This window comes from Ipomoea nil, unplaced genomic scaffold, assembly GCF_001879475.1.
Source record: "Ipomoea nil cultivar Tokyo-kokei standard unplaced genomic scaffold, Asagao_1.1 scaffold1237, whole genome shotgun sequence".
In the NCBI taxonomy this organism is placed as follows: domain Eukaryota; kingdom Viridiplantae; phylum Streptophyta; class Magnoliopsida; order Solanales; family Convolvulaceae; genus Ipomoea; species Ipomoea nil.
The window spans coordinates 1,676,370-1,696,967 of NW_017617665.1; the positions used below are offsets into that span (position 1 = coordinate 1,676,370).

General features: G+C 36.4%; 1 protein-coding gene across 8 annotated transcripts in view; it reads left to right on the forward strand.

Moving 5' to 3' along the window:
• Positions 1-20,598, forward strand: part of LOC109184028 (putative late blight resistance protein homolog R1A-10) — a 23,513-nt gene continuing 2,915 nt past the window's right edge. For 4 of the 8 annotated variants that reach the window (XR_002054688.1, XM_019334066.1, XM_019334064.1 and 1 more), the window contains exons 1-3: positions 1-3,107; positions 12,802-12,867; positions 13,308-13,374. Coding sequence is in view for 3 of the 8 variants with exons in the window: in XM_019334066.1 (XP_019189611.1) it covers positions 117-3,107; positions 12,802-12,867; positions 13,308-13,374 (3,124 nt within the window). In the remaining 5 variants the exon portion in view is untranslated. Of the gene's footprint in view, positions 3,108-3,217; positions 3,296-3,387; positions 3,539-3,826; positions 3,885-4,453; positions 4,527-6,671; positions 6,783-6,872; positions 6,886-12,340; positions 12,692-12,801; positions 12,898-13,021; positions 13,040-13,307; positions 13,375-20,598 lie in introns of those variants that run through there. The other 4 variants (XR_002054689.1, XR_002054690.1, XR_002054691.1 and 1 more) reach the window with 4 other exon arrangements.

A 20,598-nucleotide genomic window follows, 5' to 3' on the forward strand; every position in this document is an offset into this window, starting at 1 on the left:
TTCACCATTATCACAACCATCTTCAACTGCTTCTCTTCTACCCTAAACCCTAAAGTTGCAATTGCAATTTCAATTTCAATTTCTCATACAAGCAATCACGAGAGAGAGAAAGAGAAATGGCATATGTTGCTTTAACTTCTTTGATGGCAACACTTGAGCTTCAGTTTCTGCAACCCATCCCAAGGGTGTCTCTTCATGATGATGATCACCAATATGTCTTACCTTTATTCGATTTCCTTTGTTTTTTGCGAGAATTTCTAGAGATATACAATTTCCGCAGTGCACCCAGAGATTTGGAAATCAAAATCAGAGACTTTGCACTTGAGGCGGAAGACAACATTGAAACACAAATAAGCAACTTTCTTCTTCTACTGTCCAAACACAATAATCAAGAAGAAGCTTCCCAACAACTCTCTCGAACCTTGCAAGAAGCAGCACAAAACGCAGCACAGTTGGTGAACATTACCATTCCAGTAAAAAAGGGAGAAACAGAGAGAAAGATGACTTGCGAGGCTTTAACTTCTCTCATAGGGGAGATTCGGGTTGACTTTGCGGCCTCGGGGAAAATAAGGGCGGATCTTGTTCCAGCCACACTCATCGAATCTCTCATAGAAAACCTTTCTTCTTTACGAGAATTTCTAGAGATATCCAATTTTCATGCTGCTGCAGTCAAAGATTTGGCTACCAAAATCAGAGACTTTGCATTCAATGCAAAGCAGGACATCACTAACCAATCAAATCATCTTCGCCATTCCAACAAACTCCTCCAAACCTTGCAAGAAGTAGCAGACAACACAGCAGAGTTGTTGAACAGTATCAACAACACAGCCAAAGAATTGGAAGCTGATGATGATGATACCAATCAAACTCAACACCCACCTATTCATATTCCTTGGTTAAAACATAATAATGCATCCCAGTCTGTGAATGTGAATGTTAAGGGGTCATCCTTGAGATGCTCTGAGGACACAATAATGGTGGGACGTCAAAATGATGTTACTGCAATAATGGATCGACTCTTCAGTAGCTTTGGTGGTATAGATGTAATCCCAATTATTGGGATGCCCGGCATAGGAAAGACTACTTTGGCTCGAAGGATTTTTGAAGATCAATTAGTTTCACTGCATTTCGAGGTAAAAATCTGGTTTACTATGCCTAAAAAATGCAATGAGATCCAAATCCAAAGAGACCTCCTTCAGTCAATTACACAAGTAGTTGAGCAACATGAATTTAAAGATGGAAGAACTCTATGTGAGATGGTGCAGGAATGCTTGAAAGGCAGGAGGTATCTAATTGTTTTAGATGACATATGGAGCGCTCAGCATTGGAAATATATCAAATCTTGTTTTCCTAGTTATTATCAAGGAAATCGCATATTGCTGACCACCTGGTTGTATGAAGTAGCTCATTATGCTTGCCCATCCAAAGGTAATCATCATGTTATGAGTTTACTAGCTCCAAATGAAAGTTGGGATCTATTCTGCAATATGTTTCCTCTTGAAAAGTATAGGGCACCAAGATTTGAAAGCTTTAGGAGTCATTTGTCCAATGTTGTGGATAAATGTGATGGACTGCCACAGGCAATTGTTATAGTTGCAGAGCGTTTATCGGAATGCAAAGACAACATAAAACATGAATTGAAAAAGATTGAAAAAGAAATTGAGTTGTTGGGAATTCTAGATTATAGTGCACTCACACCCATTTACAATCAGTTGCCAGAATATTTGAAAGTTTGCTTTTTATATCTTGGAATCTTTCCGAAGCGTAGTGAAATCAAAGTCAAAACGCTTCTTAGGTTATGGGTTGCAGAAGGATTTGTGAAGCCATCATGGAATAAGGAGTTAGAAGGAATTGCTTATTGTTACTTAAAGGACCTCATTGATAGAAATCTTGTGTTAATAAGCAAACAGACTTTTGATGGCAAAATTAAGACTTGTAGGGTGCACAGTGTCATGCATAACATCTGTTTCAGAGAGGCTCAAAAAGACGGAATTTTATGTGCAGTAAATACTAGGCAACTCCCAAGGTGGTCATTAAATAATGCATTTGCAAATTCATGCCGTTGGTTAAGTTTATGCAAACATAGTTTTGACTATTATGTGTTGTTTAAATTAAACAAACCTCGCTCCGTTTTCTTCTTTCAAGACAATTCTGAAATTTTGGTACCGTTCAAGCTGTTAAGAGTTTTGGCATTCGTTCCATCTCCATTCCTCCAAAGAGTGCCAATGCATTTAGGGGATTTGCTTTTTCTGAGATATTTATCTATAACACAATGGTTTGAAGGTCTCAACAGTGTAGTGTCAACTAATCTGAATTTGCAGACTCTTGTTGTTTGCCGAAGTGACATTGAATCACAACTTGGAATACCTACTCTCCATTTGCCATTAACAATTTGGGAGTCACCACAATTAAGGCATCTTGAACTTGGTGCTTTGTATACGGTTGATCCTCCCAGTGTGGTAAAAGATAATTTGCAAACATTATCTTGGGTAGGTCCAACTCATTGCAGAAAGGAAGTGTATTCCAATTTTCCCAACATAAAAAAACTAAAAATATTCTGTAAAGAAGACTTAGAGCCCAGTCACATTGGTGGATTTTCCAGCAAACACATCATTTTGGATAACTTGGGCTATTTAGGACGACTTGAGAGTCTAATGATTTCAGTTTCTGTTGGCTGCATTGTAACATTTCCTGAACGGTGTATGTTTCCTTCACAACTGAAGAAATTGAGTTTGAGTGGGACTAATCTTTCTGGATGGGATTTAACAATAATTGGCTCATTGGAACGTCTTGAGGTGCTGAAGCTGGAAAATGCTTTCCATAAAGAAGTGTGGAGAGTAGATAAAGGAGGATTTTATGGATTAAAGTTGTTGCTCCTTAAAGATAAAAAACTCAAGAGGTTGGAAGCTTACAGAGATGGTTTCCCATGTCTTGAGCACCTAGTTCTAAGATGTTGTCATTATTTGGAAGAGATTCCAAGCAGTTTTGGCGAAATTTTCTGCTTGAAGTCAATCGAGTTGGATATGTGTAGCCGCCCTTCCATTGTTGCTTCTGCCAAGGATATTGAAGAGAAGCTAAAGACAAATTTTGGACAAGCAAATTTTGAGGTTAGAAGGAAGCTCTGGCTATTTATTCTTTTGTATACTACTAGACTAGATGCAAAATCTGTTACTATTTTATTATTTTCTGTATTTTAATTTGCATTACTTTTTCATAGATCAAAATCCAGGAGCACATAGTAGGGTGTGATGAAGACGATGTTGGGGTTGGAAAATTTGAAAAAGAAAAAATTGAGGTTAGAAGATATGACTCAGATCGAACTTATTTGCAGAATGTGTTACTATTTAATATTTTTGTAACCTCATGTTTTCATGGATCAAAATCCAGGAGGGTGAATATGATGAATTATCAGTAGGGCACATGGCAGGTGTTGACAAATTCAAGTCATACATCCACAAATTAAAGAATAAAAGATGGAGAAATCTGTTCAGGGCCAAGCAGATTTGAGAACGAAGAGCAACATGAAATGAGAAAACTGGTATGTATGTGTATATATATATATATATATATACTATATAGGCTGATGTTCACATGGGAACCAACCTCCCATGAGTCCATGAGAACCAATCTGGTGCATTAAAAAAATAGATCTATCGATGAGATTAATTGGGGATTAAAAGCGCGCGTGCATATGGCATTATGATGTCTGCATATTAAGCATGTGTTGTGTGCACATGCTTAGTATGCACACATCATAATGTCCATATGCGCTATTCCGATCCTTTCATCAAGCTTCAATTGTGTCTAATTGGTTGTATTGGTTCAGGTCTATATAATTGGAGGGGATGGAACCCAAAAAGGAGCAACTGCTATCTAGCTATGAGGTATTTTTATTTAAGGTGGGAGGATTACCTAATGCCTCTATCTATGAATTTAAAATGCTTACCTTAGAATGAAATACCCATTTCTTATCGTAAAGGAGTTTTATCTTAGCTTTTCAACCATTTTACTGAATATTATATTTTCATGTTAAAGTGGTGGCTTACATATCAAAACTTACAAGCATTTGTATTTCTTTGAAACATATTTTCCTTAGATGAAGTTGATCCATTGCCATTATATTATTGAGAAAACTAACCAATTCAATCCCCAATAACCTCTGCATCTTTGCATGATGTCTATCAGCTTTATCTTGATTCTTATTTCTATCTGATGCTATTATTTTTTATATTGGACTATAACCATTTCCATTGGATTGTCAGTGGTCAAAATTGCCTAGTGCCTATATTGGTAGCATAACAATAACTTTGTCACTGAATGCCATATAATTTGTGAGTTTAATGTGGATACATGCATGACCAACTAGCTATGGTTTTTGTTTTATGTAAAGTGAAAGTTTGAGTATTTGTCACGTGTAAGTCATTATTAGAATAGTTCTCTTTCATTATTTCAGGAAGTAAGGCGGCGTGGTCTCAAAGTTTCTGTTGCTGGGATTTCTAAGACAATAAATTGATAATGATATTCCGGTATTTCTCATTCCTTCACAGATTTGTTTGTGAACAAGAACATGCTGTGGTATTGGTTCACTAATCATTGTATTTCATCTAACCGGATAATACATGCCATGTTTGAGTCTTCTCATCTAGTGTATGATTGTGTCATATAGCTGTCAAAAAAATCCATGGAACCTTTCTTGTTGGAAAGTTAAGTTGTATGCAGTTGTTTGACTTGCACTCACTAGAGATTTGAAAGTCAAATGTCTGTATTCATAGTATTAATTGCAACTGTGTTTGGAGTTTTCTTACTTTTCTGTGCTTTATCCTGAAGGGTTTTGCAACGGTGGGCTGAGCATGTGCTACGTGCTGAACATAACATTTGGAGGTACAATATTTTCAGTGATATTCTATTTTCTAATAGTTTTGGATGCTTCCTCCTCAGCTCGTCTAAATGCTTTTCCTTAATCTATCGTGATGGTTTGCAGGGCACTCATCCTGTATGTTGCAGCTGGCGCATTTCAAGAGGCATTGGCAGCGAGCGCTCTTGTTTATTCTTGCTTGCCGTGAAATACATGCTGAACTCTTGCCGAGTTTGGATTTGGATGACGAAGCTGTAGCGTAGTGAAGGATAAGTTGGTTAACTTGCCCGGAGTGAGTCCTGAAAATGTAGACGCGATTGCGGTTGTTGAATATTATGGGCAATACCAAAGAAAACTAATCCATCTTTGCATGGATTCACTACCATCCTCTGATTAAGTAAACTTGACTCTATATACCTTTTTTTTACTTTTATTTATAGGTTGGTAAAGGTGGTATCTTCTCTTGGTGCTGTTTTCATATATTTCTGATTAATTCTTTGTATCCAGAAGGTCTGTAAATGTACTTGTGTATTTATTATATTGGATGGGAGTATGGGACATCCATTCATTGATTAAAGAGAAAATTACACTTTTGGTCTTGTGACTATTGGGGTCTTGTTAATTTCAGTACTTGACTTTAAAAACTAACAGTTTAGTTCCATAACTATGTAATTTTTAACACATTTGGTTCTTCCGACCAAATTGCTGGTCAAATGTTGCCGGAAAAAACATAAACTTTTTAAAATTATTTAGTCATAGGGGCAAAATGGTCATTTCAAGGTTAAAAAAAAAAAAAGGAAAGTTATTTGTGATGGCTAGAAGACTTCGGCGAAATGCAATACCCCAAAATTATGCTTTTAATCTCAAAATGAAAAAAACAATGTTTGTCCTCTAATGTTTATATGGTAACTGGGATCATCACGCAATCAAGATCAAGATCATCACGTCGCCGACAACTGCAATGTTTATATGTTTCCAACGGCACCGAGAACTGCAATCAAGATCATCACGTCGACAATGGCGGACCGAGATTTTTCACACGCCGGGATGTTCAGTTGGCTCTTTGCCGAAATTTTTCTTTGTGCTCGGTTGATTTGCCGGAATTTCCCACATGGGTCGACTGAATTCACGGATTTGGGCATGGCTATGCCTATGGATGTGTGTTCATCAACCGGCGCGATTGAAGCCACCGTCGGAAAATCAAATCCAGATCGACCCACCCGCTATGAATTTGCACCTGCTGTCTGGAATCAATAGCGTTGTTCCGCCGGTTAATGCCCCAGCCAGAGAGGCTCTGGATGACTTTCAGCTCGATATTCTTTTCCGGCAGAGGTATTTTTGGTGTCTCTGGAAGTCTCCGTTTGGTTGAAGGAAGAAGAATGGAAACTCACAGTCTCTGTTTGGGTTGAATTCTACTTCTGGCCGTCGCTGCAAGAAGGAAGAAGAAGAATGGCGGAGAAGGAAGAAGAACGAAGAAGAAGGGAAGAGCAGGGAGAAGAAGACTAGAAGAGCATATAATGACCATTTTACCTCAATAACTAAATAGTTTTAAAAGGTTTACATTTTTCCGGCAACATTTGACTTGTGTTAAAATTTGCATAGTTACGGGACTAAACTGTTAGTTTTTAAAGTCAAGTACTCAAATTAACAAGACCCTAATAGTCACAGGATCAAAAGTGTAATTTTCTCTTGATTAAATGAACACATTTTGGGAAACAATGTTATATATTTTTGTCAATCTCAACATCTTTGGCTTGTGTTGCTTTAGCTTCTCTCATCTCAACAATTCAGCATTCCAATCTTTCTTTGTTTGCAGGCCTTTCTTCAGGAATCCAGTGGCGCTTCTGCTGCTGATGCAATCAAAGATTTGGAAAGAATTCCAAGAATCTGAGATTATATTCGTGGAGTTCCCAAACACAACCCTAAGGTGACAACTTTAGTTATCATCCTGTGTTCATGTGTGGCTAAATTACATGTAAACATATCTTAACAATCTAAGCATAAATACCAAATGTAGTAATTAATAAGTGCCCAAGGACCTTGTGGTCTACTGGCACCAAATTGCTCCGTTATGTGGAAGGTTGTGGGTTCGAGCCTCAAGGTCACAAACTTTACCTAAAAGTGTAATTAAACACTCAAATTAGTCATTTTGATACATTTACATTTAAACCCAAATGACCGGTTGTTCACCTGAAGCAATCAGTCATTAATTTTCCGTCCAACATTTCGGTGATCGATGAACTTCCTGCTACTGGCGTTCTACTCATCTTCTCGGTTGGACTGGATTTCTTCCTGCTACTGGCGTTCTACTCGTCTTCTCGGTTAGAGCGGATTTCTTCCTGCTACTGGCGTTCTACTCGTCTTCTCGGTTGGACCGGATTTCTTCCTGCTACCGGCGTTCTACTCGTCTTCTCGGTTGGACCAGATTGGTCGTCTTTGTTGAAAACTAAAGAGTTAGGTTTATCTATAGGGTTGTGTCTGTTTATGAATAGGTGTCAGTTATAGGTAGTTACGGGTAGTTACTTACAGTTATGTATTTGTGTATATATATGTACTGTGTTTCTGTATTAGAAACAGAGAGAATACCAATATAATTTCAGTTTTATATTCATTTCCTAGTCTTGATTCTTCATATTGCTTCCGCCTAACTGGCGGGTGGTATTATTCTCCACCCGCCAGGCCATTCCATCTTCCAAATTCAACATGGTATCAGAGTCACTTTCCTAGGGCATTTTCCTTACATTTTTCGGCATAAACAGTAGCCCTGAGACTGCCTCTTGAATTCCGACGTATCTATGGTGGTTTGCTTCAAAATCTACAACCACAGTCACTCTCGGAATCGCGCTGGCGACCTTCCCTCACACGCTGGTGCGTGAGCCCACCTCCGGCGTGATTTTCCGACGAAATTCTCCAGAAACCTCCGTCCGTACCCCGCAACCCCATCTGCGTAGATTTGGCTGTGGTGTATTTTTCCTTGTGATGTATTCTCCGGTGAAAATTCCAGATTGTTGTTTTGCCCTTGGACTTTTTGGTGAAAGTTTGAAGGCTTTTTGGGTTTGTTGCCAAACCTCTTTCCGGGGTGTTTTTGGTATAACCGTGTTTGTTTCTTTATATTCGGTATACCATACTTAGTCCCTAGGGTTTTCATGTTTGGCACGTTGTTTATTTCCGGAAGCTTCTTTTGTTATCCACTTATCGTATAAGAGGTATAAACAACAATCATGTGGTTTTCTTGGTATTCATACAACAATCTATGGGCTCTACTACATCCCCTTTGCTACTCATGATTTGGTTGCTCTGCCGTTCTTGATGGAGATTGTTGATTGGCAAATCCTAGAATGCTTATGTTGCTGTGAGGGTGTTCGTGTTAATCTTCGCCCTTGGTGACTTCATTCCCAAGGTTGTTTGTGACAAGCTTTGCCCTGGTGCCTTCATTCCCAAGGGTTGTTTATAGCACTGTTCCTCCGAAGCCATCCAACACTGTTATTCTCTAGCTGCTTTTAATCTTCATTTGTAATGTAGAGTGTATGTTTTAATCCAAGCTTGGAACTTCTAGATGTTCCAGCTTGAGGGGGAGTGTTGAAAACTAAAGAGTTAGGTTTATCTATAGGGTTGTGTCTGTTTATGAATAGGTGTCAGTTATAGGTAGTTACGGGTAGTTACTTACAGTTATGTATTTGTGTATATATATGTACTGTATTTCTGTATTAGAAACAGAGAGAATACCAATATAATTTTAGTTTTATATTCATTTCCTAGTCTTGATTCTTCATATTGCTTCCGCCTAACTGGCGGGTGGTATTATTCTCCATCCGCCAGGCCATTCCATCTTCCAAATTCAACAGTCTTCTCCATTGGAGAAGACGACCGTACTGGTCTTAACAGCCGCCTCACGTTCGGTGTCGGCGACGAGGGATATAGCCAGGAAGAAAACGACGGATTTCATTAAAGCATCATGCAAGGGAACACCGTATCCAGAGCTATGTTCCATGTCTCTATCAAAAGCATGAGAGGGAGATCGGAAAGGATTCGGAGCTTCTAGTCCACGTGGTGCTCAACGACCGGTAATGAGGAAGAATGACCGGCAATGGAGAAGAACGACTGGCGGTGGTCTTTCCAGTGAAGGTGGTAGCTTTCTGGGCGGTGAATAACCGGTAACCTATAGGTTACCGGTAAACATGGTTTATTTAATCTATTTTAACAAGTTTGAGTGTTTAATTGAACTTTTTTTAATGTTGGACGACTTAATTAAACTTTTGGGTAAAGTTTGAGGGCTTATTTTACGTATTTCCCTAAGTATAATGGTTAACAAATATCTTGTGGTTTGATATATCATTCTTACCTTTTCAAAATAGAAGGTCATTGGCGACAAGCCAACAAATAATTTTAAATTTTCAATTTAATATATATTACATTAAAACATGAGCATAAAATGAATGAACTGTTGGAAAAAATAGCTTAAAATGGCATAAAATGGCATGTTAAGTGGCTATTTTGTGGTACAATTATCAGTGGGGTCCACTTCCGATTTGGGTCGGGTCAAAGTGGATTCGGATTCTTCGTAGTGAGACGAAGAGATCGATATATTGTACGCTCAAAACGGATAATGGGTGAATGAGATATTGATTCTCAAAGTAGACCCATTTGAGTTGGAAAATGAAGGGAAAAAAGTGAGCTTTTTGTCCCACATTGCTTTGGAATGAAGATTTTCCCCCCTTATATACAAGAGCTCTTTTGAAGCTTGTAGAATTGTATAGCATAGAGGCTCTCTCGCGCGAGGGGGGGGGGGGGGGGTGCAAATCAAATTCCAACTAGCAGAGATTGGAAAAAAAAAAAGGCTTGATTCAAGCCCGAGCTCGTGTGCGCCGGCACCTGGGGGCACGAATGTCGTCCGGAAATTGGCTGGCCTTGCGGGCTAAGTTATGCTATCATTTTCCCAGTTATGCTATCATTTTCCCAGGTAGTGGCCTGCTGTTATAGTTGTTGGAAGGCAGCTTTAATGTCATTTTTAATTGCCATAGAGGCAGTAGAGTTTACACACAGCTTTACACAGCACGAAAATTTATTTTTCCAGCTTCAAGAATCTCTGCTTCTACTCTTTCTTTAGCTATACTGTGTTCATAGCCATTGTCTTGCTCGCCGGATCCTTTGTTTGAATGCTCAAACATTGGATCATAGCAAGTTTTATCCTGGGAAGCCTAGGCCACAACGCTCCTAGCATCTACGGGAGGTGGCAAATAAGGTTTTAAGGAAAGAGTGCACACTTGACTCTTGCAAAAACCCAACACCAAACACTAGCCAATTTTCTTCAAAATTTTCTTCCCTTCTTTCCAGAAAATAATAGTCAATTTTTATTTGATTATTATTTGTTTTCTACCAACGGTTCCTACATGAACAATGTAAGGACAAAAATGTCAAAATGCATAATATGAAGCATGAAGTACACCTTTTGTAATGTGAGTTATGTGACACTACCCATTTTTCAAGATTCAATGTACGGAGTAATTTTTTTTTTTTTTTTTTTAAATTTTATCAAGACGAGGGGACACCCAAGAACACTAGCTAGAAACATTTTCCCTAATTCTGTTGCGGGGAGTTCTTCTTGAGAATTTGGCTCCAATCTGGTCTTGAGAATTCAATGTACGGAGTATTTAATAGCTAGCTAGGGTACCCCTTCCGTTTTTCTTAAAAAAGAAAAGTAGTTATTTATATATTTTGTTATATTATTATATATACAATAAGAATAAAATTGAAATTAGAGTTGGTGACAAAGCTTGATATATGGCGACTTGGACTAAGCATTAATTCCAAACCAAATAAGTTTTGGAGCGCATAGCAGGCGGGTCAATAATGCATGCCAGAGATGGGATTATGGGATATATTATTGTTATATTGGGAATGAGAATATGAGATAAGATTATAATGTGTGACCACAATATGTTAAAAATAGGAGTTAATTCCATCGGAGGTCCCTTGTTTTTGGTGGTGTGAAAGTGTGAAGGGTTTCATCTATTTCACAAAAATAGAACTGTACAGATTACTATAATTTATATAGGAAAAACTAGCTATAACCTAAAGGACCCACTGTAACGGGCCTAGGGTTTCAACACTCCCCCTCAAGCTGGAGAGTATAGATCATAAGCTCCAAGCTTGTTACAAATATATTCAACTCTAGGAGCTCTAAGGGATTTTGTCAAGATATCAGCTAACCGATCTGCAGAATTGACAAAGCTAGTTTTAATGCACCCTGACACAATCTTCTCTCTGATGAAGTGACAGTTAACCTCAATGTGTTTAGTCCTTTCATGATAAACAGGATTTGACGCGATGTGTAGAGCTGCTTAGTTGTCACATATCAACGTCATTTGGGCAACATTGCCACATTGCAATTCTTGTAGTAGGTGTTTAAGCCACATGAGCTCACACGTGGCAAGCGCCATGGCTCGATATTCCGCTTCAGCACTGGACCTAGCAACCACATACTGCTTCTTACTTTTCCAAGATATGAGATTACCTCCAATGAGAATACAATAACCTGAAGTAGAGCGTCTGTCAAATGGACAACCAGCCCAATCTGCATCACAATACCCAACAGCTTGTGAATGTCCTCTATCTTCATATAATAAGCCTTGTCCTGGTGCTCTCTTGATATACCTTAGAACACGAACAACATCATCCCAATGAGAATCACAAGGTGTCTCAAGAAACTGACTCAACACACTAACTGCGAAAGAGATATCCGGTCGTGTGATCGTGAGATAATTCAGTTTTCCAATTAATCTCCTATATCGTTCTCGGTCAGGCAATGGCTCCCCCTGTCCTGGTAGGAGTTTAACATTCGGATCCATTGGATTATCAACCGGTTTACTATCCAACATGCCAGTTTCTTCTAAAATATCCAAGGCATACTTTCTTTGAGAAATAACAACACCACTGCTAGATTGAGCCACTTCAATTCCAAGAAAGTATTTCAGCTTGCCCAAATCCTTACTCTGGAACCGACTAAAGAGATACTCCTTCAACTGAAATATGCCCTCTTGATCACTCCTTGTAATAACAATGTCATCCACATATACTACAAGGTATATGCATTTCTCATTAGAATGACGATAGAAAACAGAATGATCAACCGCACTTCTAGTCATACCAAACTCACACACCACAGAACTAAACCTTCCAAACCAAGCTCGTGGAGATTGCTTTAAACCGTATAAAGAACGGCGAAGTTTACATACCAGACTAGACTCACCCTGAGCAACAAACCCAGGTGGTTGCTCCATATAAACCTCCTCGTGAAGATCACCATGAAGAAAGGCATTCTTGATATCCAGCTGGTGTAAGTCCCAATGATGAATGGCTGCCAAAGACAAAAGTAATCGAACTGAAGCAATTTTAGCAACCGGGAAAAAAGTATCAGTATAATCCAAACCAAAAATCTGAGTATAGCCTTTCGCCACCAGTCGAGCCTTAAAACGATCACTAGGCGGGATTTAATTGTAATTGGCACATTGAAATGTCTTGAGGTGCTCAAGCTGGAAAATGCTTTCCATGAAGAAGTGTAGAGAGTAGCTGAAGGAGGATTTTTTAGATTAAAGTTCTTGCTCCTTAAAGATAAAAAAACTCAAGAGGTTGGAGGCTTACAAATATTCTTTCCCATATCTTGAGCGTCTAGTTCTAAGATGTCTTCATTATTTGGAAGAGATTCCTAGCAGTTTTGGAGAAATTTTCTACTTGAAGTCAATTGAGTTGGATAGGTGCAGCTGCCCTTCCATTGTCGCTTCTGCCAAGGATATTCAAGAGAAGCTAAAGAAAAATTTTGGAAAATCAAATTTTAAGGTTAGAAGCTCTGCCTTGTGTATTCTTTTATATTAGATGCAAAATATGTTACTATTTAATTAATTTTGTAATCTCATTTGTTTTCTCTATTTTGCATTACTTTTTCATAGATCAAAATCCAGGAGCCTGAATATGATGAATCAGGGAACATAGTAGAGTGTGATGAAGATGTTGGGGTTGGAAAATTTGAAAAAGCTAATTTTGAGGTTAGAAGCTATGACTCAGATAATTCATTGCTAATCTTTTCTGTTTTATTAATTATTAGATGTTGAACTTCTTTGCAAAAGCTGTTTCTACTTAATTTCATTTGAAACCTCAATTTTTTCATAGATCAAAATCCAGGAGCCTTAATATAATGATGTTGTTAAATTCAAGTCGTACATATCCACAAATTAAAGAATAAGAGATGGAGAAATCTGTTGAGGCACAAGCACATAAGTGGCTTGGCAGGCCAAGCAGATTTGAGAAGAGAAACATGAGATGAGGTTAGAAGCTACAGCCTGATTCATTCTTAATTTTTTTATTTTTTTTTTCTATTCCGACTTTTTTTTCAAAATCTTTTACTCTATTTTTCTAATCTCATTTCATTTTGTCCATTTTTGCATGATGTTTTCAGAGAAAGAGTGTCTGTAAAAGACAACTTGGTCAGGCTCATAGTGAATTAACTGCAATGAGAAAACTGGTATGTACAGTGATACTTATCTGCAAATTAATTGGGTTTCGTGGTTAGTGAAGGATCCTGCACTGGTTTCCCTGTTCAACCATTGTCATAATGTTGTGAAAAACGTTTTTGTTTTTTTGTTTGACCAATTGCACCTTCAATTTGGATAAGATGCTTAATGACAAGGCATGGTTGTTTTCACAACTTCATTAACTGATCTGATCTTCAGTTCAAAAATTAGATTTTTTTGAATTCAGTTACAAGTTGTATGTATTGTTAATCTTAGTTGCCTTTTCCAATCTGTTGAGCAGGGCAGGGCAATGTGTGTTTCAGTACAGTTGGTGAATTCAGGAAATTAAAATTTTCCCAATTACATTCACGATATTCTTCTATATGTCCACTTTCAAGTATGCAATCTCTTTTCAGACAAATATATATATATATATATATATGAAAGTAGAAGAAGAAAATGTAAGGTCTAGCCCAGCCCTTTATTGGTTTACTAATTTTAAATATTATACTTCAATTTGGTCGGAATGACTAAAATTGATAAAAATTGCATAGTCAAGGTACTAAATTAATACTTTTGAAAGTCGTGGACTGTAATTAACAGGACCCCTATAGTTAGCGGACCAAAATTGAAATTTACTCTTTTAAATATTATACTTCAATTCCCTGTTGATTATTGGTTGTTTTTTCCTTTGTTTCTTTTTATGTTTTTACACCAGGACTGGACTGGACTGATTATACTTGTGACTTTTCAGATGTGTAACCTTCTCATTGTTGCTTCTGCCACGTTGTTCCAAGAAGAGCTGCTGCAGAATCATGGATATATATATAATAAGAATGTATATCCTCCGTTCTTATTTGCTTGTCACATTTGTTTTTTTACACAATTTTTAATATAATAAAACCAATGTTAAGAGCAACCACATTAGTGATTTTTATTCAAATTTAGAGAAAGAAAAAACATATGATTTTTGGACTAAAGTGAGGGGTGATTTTTTTGAAGTTTTTATTCCTGCAATGCAAGTATTTTTGTGGGCTCCTAGTTGACAATTAAGATTTTTAAAGTAATCTGGCAGGTGCACGTTTTGCACACCTGCTGCGACTAATTGGCACGTAAATAGCGTTGGCTTTTAATTTTTTTCCCATCTGATTGTCAATTTTTTTTTCTTTGCTTTCCTCTCTCCTTCTCCCTCTCGCTCTCTTTCTTACATGGTATGATAAAAACTAAATAAAATCCACAATTCGGAAAAATAAGAAATTGAATTTGTAGGAAAAATGATTTTTTTGTTAGACTCGGGATGAGAGAGAAAAGGGAAAAAGATTCCCTTTTTCTGCGCCTTAGAGCATCCTTATCAGTTGAGGTTATTTTTCAGTTATTTGTGGGTCCCAGCATCCACCTCATCCTCTATCATCTTATTCAATTACAAAAAACTCTTCTCCACGTCAATTTTGAGTTATTTCTCAGTTTTTTATGCACCCACCATTTAACTCACTATATTTTAATTATTTCTCTTACTTATTGGGACCACAAATATACCATACTTTGCATAAGAAATATTTTTGAAATAACTCCTCCTCACATCAGCTATTAACTTTAAGTGGAGAGAATTCATGTAGAAATAACTCTTAAATAACTACTAGTGTGGATGCTCTTATGCGCGCCCAGAGGGCATGTGTACTGCATGTGCCTCTGGTGCGTAAATCAACATTTTTTAATTTCTCTTTTGCCTGACATTTCACTGCTTTTGTTTTTTGTTTTTTATTTTTTGTTTTTTTTTGTTTTTTGTTTTTCTTCTCTTTCTTTCCTCTTTCTCTTAGTTGGCGCCTCAGAACCATTAAAAGAAAAAAGTCAATACTATTAAAGATGTTCTTATCTCATTAATTGTCTAGAAATTTGAAAAAGTAAAAAAGATAAATTAGAAAATGTAGAATTATAATTATGTTCAATTTTGAAATGATGACACTATTTTAAGACACACTAAAAAAAGAAATAAGATAGGTAAAATGAGACTAAATATTAGTATAAATGACGCAGAGTGATATGCAAATAGTAATAGCTAGATTCCTTTTGATAAGAATTGACATGTAAACAACTAAAACATAGACATAGAAAGAGAGAGAGAGAATAGAGAATAATTTAATGTTGCGCTCCATATTAATGGAAATATTTAAATGAATAAACAAATAAAATTTAGAGTTGTTAGATTGTCTTACTTCTTGCCAACAACGCATCTTTCCTAGTTGAAAATAGAAAATTTAATATTTTTGTATTGACTACAATGGTTTATGGCAAATTATTGTGTGGATCATGGTCCACTAGCTGTGTGAATCACGAATATAAAGTACATTTTTAATATACTAAAAGTACATTATTTGTATATTAAATATACATTATTTGATATTATATATAAAATAATGTACTTTCACTATTAAAATAATATACTTTTTAGCATATTAAAAATGTACATTTTATTTATGGTCCACACAGTTGTGTTGACCATGATTCATGTAATAATGAATTAATGATCGTTGGTTCATCATATGAATATGATATCACAGGTTGAGACATAATTTTATTAAAAGGGTTTATTCCACCAGAGGTCCTTGTCTTTGGTGATAATTCCAAATTTAGTAACATACTATGGTTTTTACAATTTAAAAAAAATTGTTAAATTTTGGCAGATTTTTTTTAAACATTTACAAAAAACAATTTTGTTAAATTTTGGCGGTTACAATTCTTTTTTTTTTTTTTTTTTTAAATTTGGTGAAACATTGTTAAATTTAATTTTGTTATGAATTTTATAATTAAATAAATTTATTTTAATTTTGATATGTTAAATTTAAATATAATAAAAATAATAATTGTAATTATAGTTATTTATAATGATAATAAATAAAGAAATAATTAAAATATAATGAAGTAAAACGGTGAGAGGTCATAAAAAAAATTTAAAATTAATTGAGAGAATTTTTTTTTTTTGAAATTGATTGAGATAGTGAATATAGAGGTGGATGTTTGGACCTAAAAAAAATTAAAATAAAAACTTCACCATTGACTATTGAAGATGCCCTAGGCTAATATCCGCAAAATTGAGGGAAAAGGAATGTTATATCACAATCCTCTTAGCTAGGCTAGTAGCATATCATTCACATTTCTCATACAAACGAACAGAAAAATATTGAGTGAGGGAGAAGATGGCTTGTGTTGCTTTATCTTCTCTCAAGTCAACAATTCAGCTTGAGTTTCTACAACCCTTCCCAAGGGTCCCTCTTCTTCATCATCAAGAACCAATAATCCATTCTTTCTTGCGAATGATTTCTTCTTTGCAAGCCTTTCTAAAGGAATCCAGGGGTGCTGCTGCAATCAAGGATTTGGAAATCGAAATCAGAGACTTTGCACTCAAAGCCGAAGACAACATCGAAATACAACTACGCAACTTTGTGTTGGCCAAAGACAAAGAGGATCAGGAAAAAGCTTCCCAGCAACTCCATCAAGCCTTGCAAGAAGCAGCAGAAAACGCATCAGAGTTGTTGAGTATTATCGACAAGGTAAGCAATGAAGCGGATGATGATGAGGAGAATGAAATTCAACAACCATCAATTCATCATTGGCTAAAGCATGCTTATTCGGAGTTTGGGAATGATAAATTTGATGTATCCTCACAGTGCTTTCCTGAGCTTGTGGGCGGAAAAATGGTGGGTCGTCACCGTGATCGTGAAGAGATAATCAACAATCTCATCCCAAAGTCTTTTAGTAATTTTTTCATCTCCAGCAGCTACTTCTCACCCTCTTTTAATAATAAGATAAATTTGGTCTTCATTGTTGGGATGATGGGCATTGGAAAGACCACTTTAGCTAAAAGTGTGTATGGAGATTCACTAGTTGAAGATTATTTTGATGTACGTGGGTGGATTACAATGCCTCAAGAATACAACAAGACCCAAATAATACGCCTCCTTCTTCGTTCAATTTTACCCGCAGTGGAAAACAAATTTGGAAAAGGAAGTGCTATTCAAGCTGATAAACTTGCAGAGCAGGTAAGGACACAATTGCGTGCCAAAAAGTTTCTAATTGTATTGGATAACATACACGACAGTCGAGCTTTGCATGATATCCAAATGTGTGTTTATTGCTGTGATCCTGGGAGTACCATACTGCTAACCACTGGGAACTTCAATCTCAGATTCGACCCTATCTTCTATCACCATCAGTATACCCATTACATGACTTTGTTAGATCAAAACCAAAGTTGGGATCTATTTTGCAATAATATGGTTTTTCTTAAAGGCCGTGTGGCGCTTGAATTTGAGAAAATCAAGAGTCATATTGTAGAGATATGTGATGGACTACCATGGTCTATTGTTGCAGTTGCAGAGCGTCTGGCTAAATGTCATGACATATTAAAGGAGTGGGAGAAGGTCAAAAAGGAAATGGAGTCACTGGGAATTCTAGATCACAAAGCTCTCACTTTCCATTACAATCAATTGTCGGAACATTTGAAAGTTTGCTTTTTATATTTTGGAGTCTTTCCAAAACGTAAAGAAATCCAAGTTAAAAAGCTTATTGGTTTGTGGATTGCTGAGGGATTTTTGGAGCCATTGGAGCATGAAGAGTTAGAAAATCAAGGTTATGTGTATTTACAAGAACTTATTGATAGAAGTCTCCTCTTAATATGCAACCAAGGTCGTGATGGCAAAATTAAGACTTGTAGGATGCATAGTGCCTTACATAGCTTTTGTGTTGGAGAAGCTCAAAAAGCAGGTATTTTTTGTGCAATAAATACACTGCAACATACTGCATTGCCATTAAGCGAGTTTGCAAATTCAAGTCGTTGGTTAAGTTTATACACACATAGTTTCGACTATTATGTGTTGTTTAGTACAAACAAACCTCGCTCCATTTTTTTCTTTGATGATGATCCTAAAACTTTTGTACCTTTCAAGCTGTTAAGAGTTTTGGCCTTTGTTCCATCTCCATTCCTCCAAAGAGTGTCAATGCATTCGAGGCATTTAATTTTTTTGAGATACTTATTTATAAGTCAGAGGTTTGAGGGGCTAGGTAATATAGTGGCAAATAACCCGAATTTGCACACACTTATTGTTTCCAGTGATGAACCACAAATTGGAGCTCCTACAATTCATTTGCCATCCACAATTTGGCAGTTACCACACTTGAAGCATCTTGAACTTGGCGATTTGTATACAATAGACGATCTTGCAAGCGTGGTTACAATGACAAATTTGCAAACATTATCTTTGGTGAGCCCAACTCAGTGTGGAAGGGAAGTGCATTTCAATTTTCCAAACATAAGAAAAGTGAAACTTTTTTATAAAGAAGACTTGGTGCCCAGTCACATTGGCAGTTCTTCTGGCAATCCCATCACTTTGTATAATTTGGACTATTTGGAATGGCTTGAAAGGCTAACAATTTCAATTTCGATTGGCTGCATTGTAACCCTTCCCGAAAGGTGTATGTTTCCTTCACAATTGAAGAAGTTAAACTTGAGTGGGGCTAAACTTTCTCAAAGAGATTTAACGGCAATTGGAATGTTGCCGGAGCTTAGGGTGCTCAAGCTTGAAAATGCCTTATTGGGAAGAGTGTGGGAAGTAGCTGAAGGAGAATTTCGTAAATTAAGATTCTTGCTAATTGAGGATAAAAAACTCAAGCAATTGCAAAGTAATGAAGCATACACTTTATTATGTCTTGAGCGTCTAGTCCTAAGATGTTATTGTTTGGAACAAATCCCATTAAGCTTTGTTGGTCCCAAGTTGAAGCATATTGAGCTGGATGGGTGTAACCCTTCCATTGTTGCTTCTGCCAAGCAGCTCATTATTATCAAACATTTGTATGGTCGAGTTGAGGTTAGAAGCTAAAACGCCATTCATTCTTGATAATTAATTATTTAGATTCTATTCTTTAAAAAATCTATTACTATTAATTTCTTTATATGATCTCAGTTTATTTTCTCCATTTTGCTTTTTTCCTTTCTTAGCTCATAATCGACGGGGCTGTATTTACGGACTACTATCATCATTCAGACGAAAATTTTCACAGGTTAATAAATGAATTCATGCAATGGGACAGAAGTTTCAGGTTGGAATTTGCATTATTTTGATGATGGGATTGAGTTTTTCCATTGGAATATGTGTTTTATACGTTTGTATTGTATGTATTGAGTTTCTAACAATAATTGCAAATTGTCTAATGATCTATAACAAAGTCAAAATCTTACCTTTGATTTCTGGGAAATCTTGCAGCCGATATGGATGGTATGATCGCAATGGACTATACACTGTCAATTCGTGGAAGCTCGCTTCGTGACCCTAGTCGACAAAGGACCACAAGGTGGTAAAGCAGCCTAAAAGTCAAAATCTTATCTATTACTATAACTCTTTCTGATCTCAATTCGTTTTCTCCATTTGGCATGATTTTTCATAGATAAAAATACAGGGGCCTGAATCTGATGGATCACATTATGTTCATATAGAAGAGTCTGTAGAAGATGGTTTGGCCGGAATCACAGTGAGTTAACTGCAATTAGGAAAATGGTATGTATACAAATTGGCTTTAGGATTTAAATGTTACATAGGGATCTTGCACTGTTTTCCATGTACGATGATGTACAACCAAATTCATAATGTTGGAATAAGTTCAATATAACGTGATTCGTTAACATTATGGGATGGATACTATCTAACTTTTAATTTACTTTGTGGTGGTAATGTGGTATGGAACCTCTTTTTGTTTGATTTGAAACAGATAAGGTGAGTGAAGATCAATAGATTAGATTGAGCAACTACTGCACCTTAGCTTCAAGTTTGGTCAGATGCTTAATGACAATTGAGGCATATATATTGGTAGATCAGAATTGGTTTCTCATGACTTCATTAACTAATCTTCAATTCAAACATTATCTTTCTTGTCAACTTGGCACACAAAATGCATTATCAATAACTTGGATTCATGTTTGTAGGGGTGTACGTCTTGTTGGATATTTATATAGTAAATTGTCGATTTATATGTTCAGACATGTCTACAGGAAGTATAAATAATATTTTTGTGTTGTAAAGTTTATTTTATGCTTGGTAGGAATTTTATTACTTGTTGATCAAGAATATTGGTTATCTAATTGTTTGTTGAAATGGAATTCATCTCTTTTTTTTTTTTTTTTTTTTTTTTGGTTCATACCTCATAAATCTGAATGCAAGAACAACATGAATTGAAAGAGATTGAAAA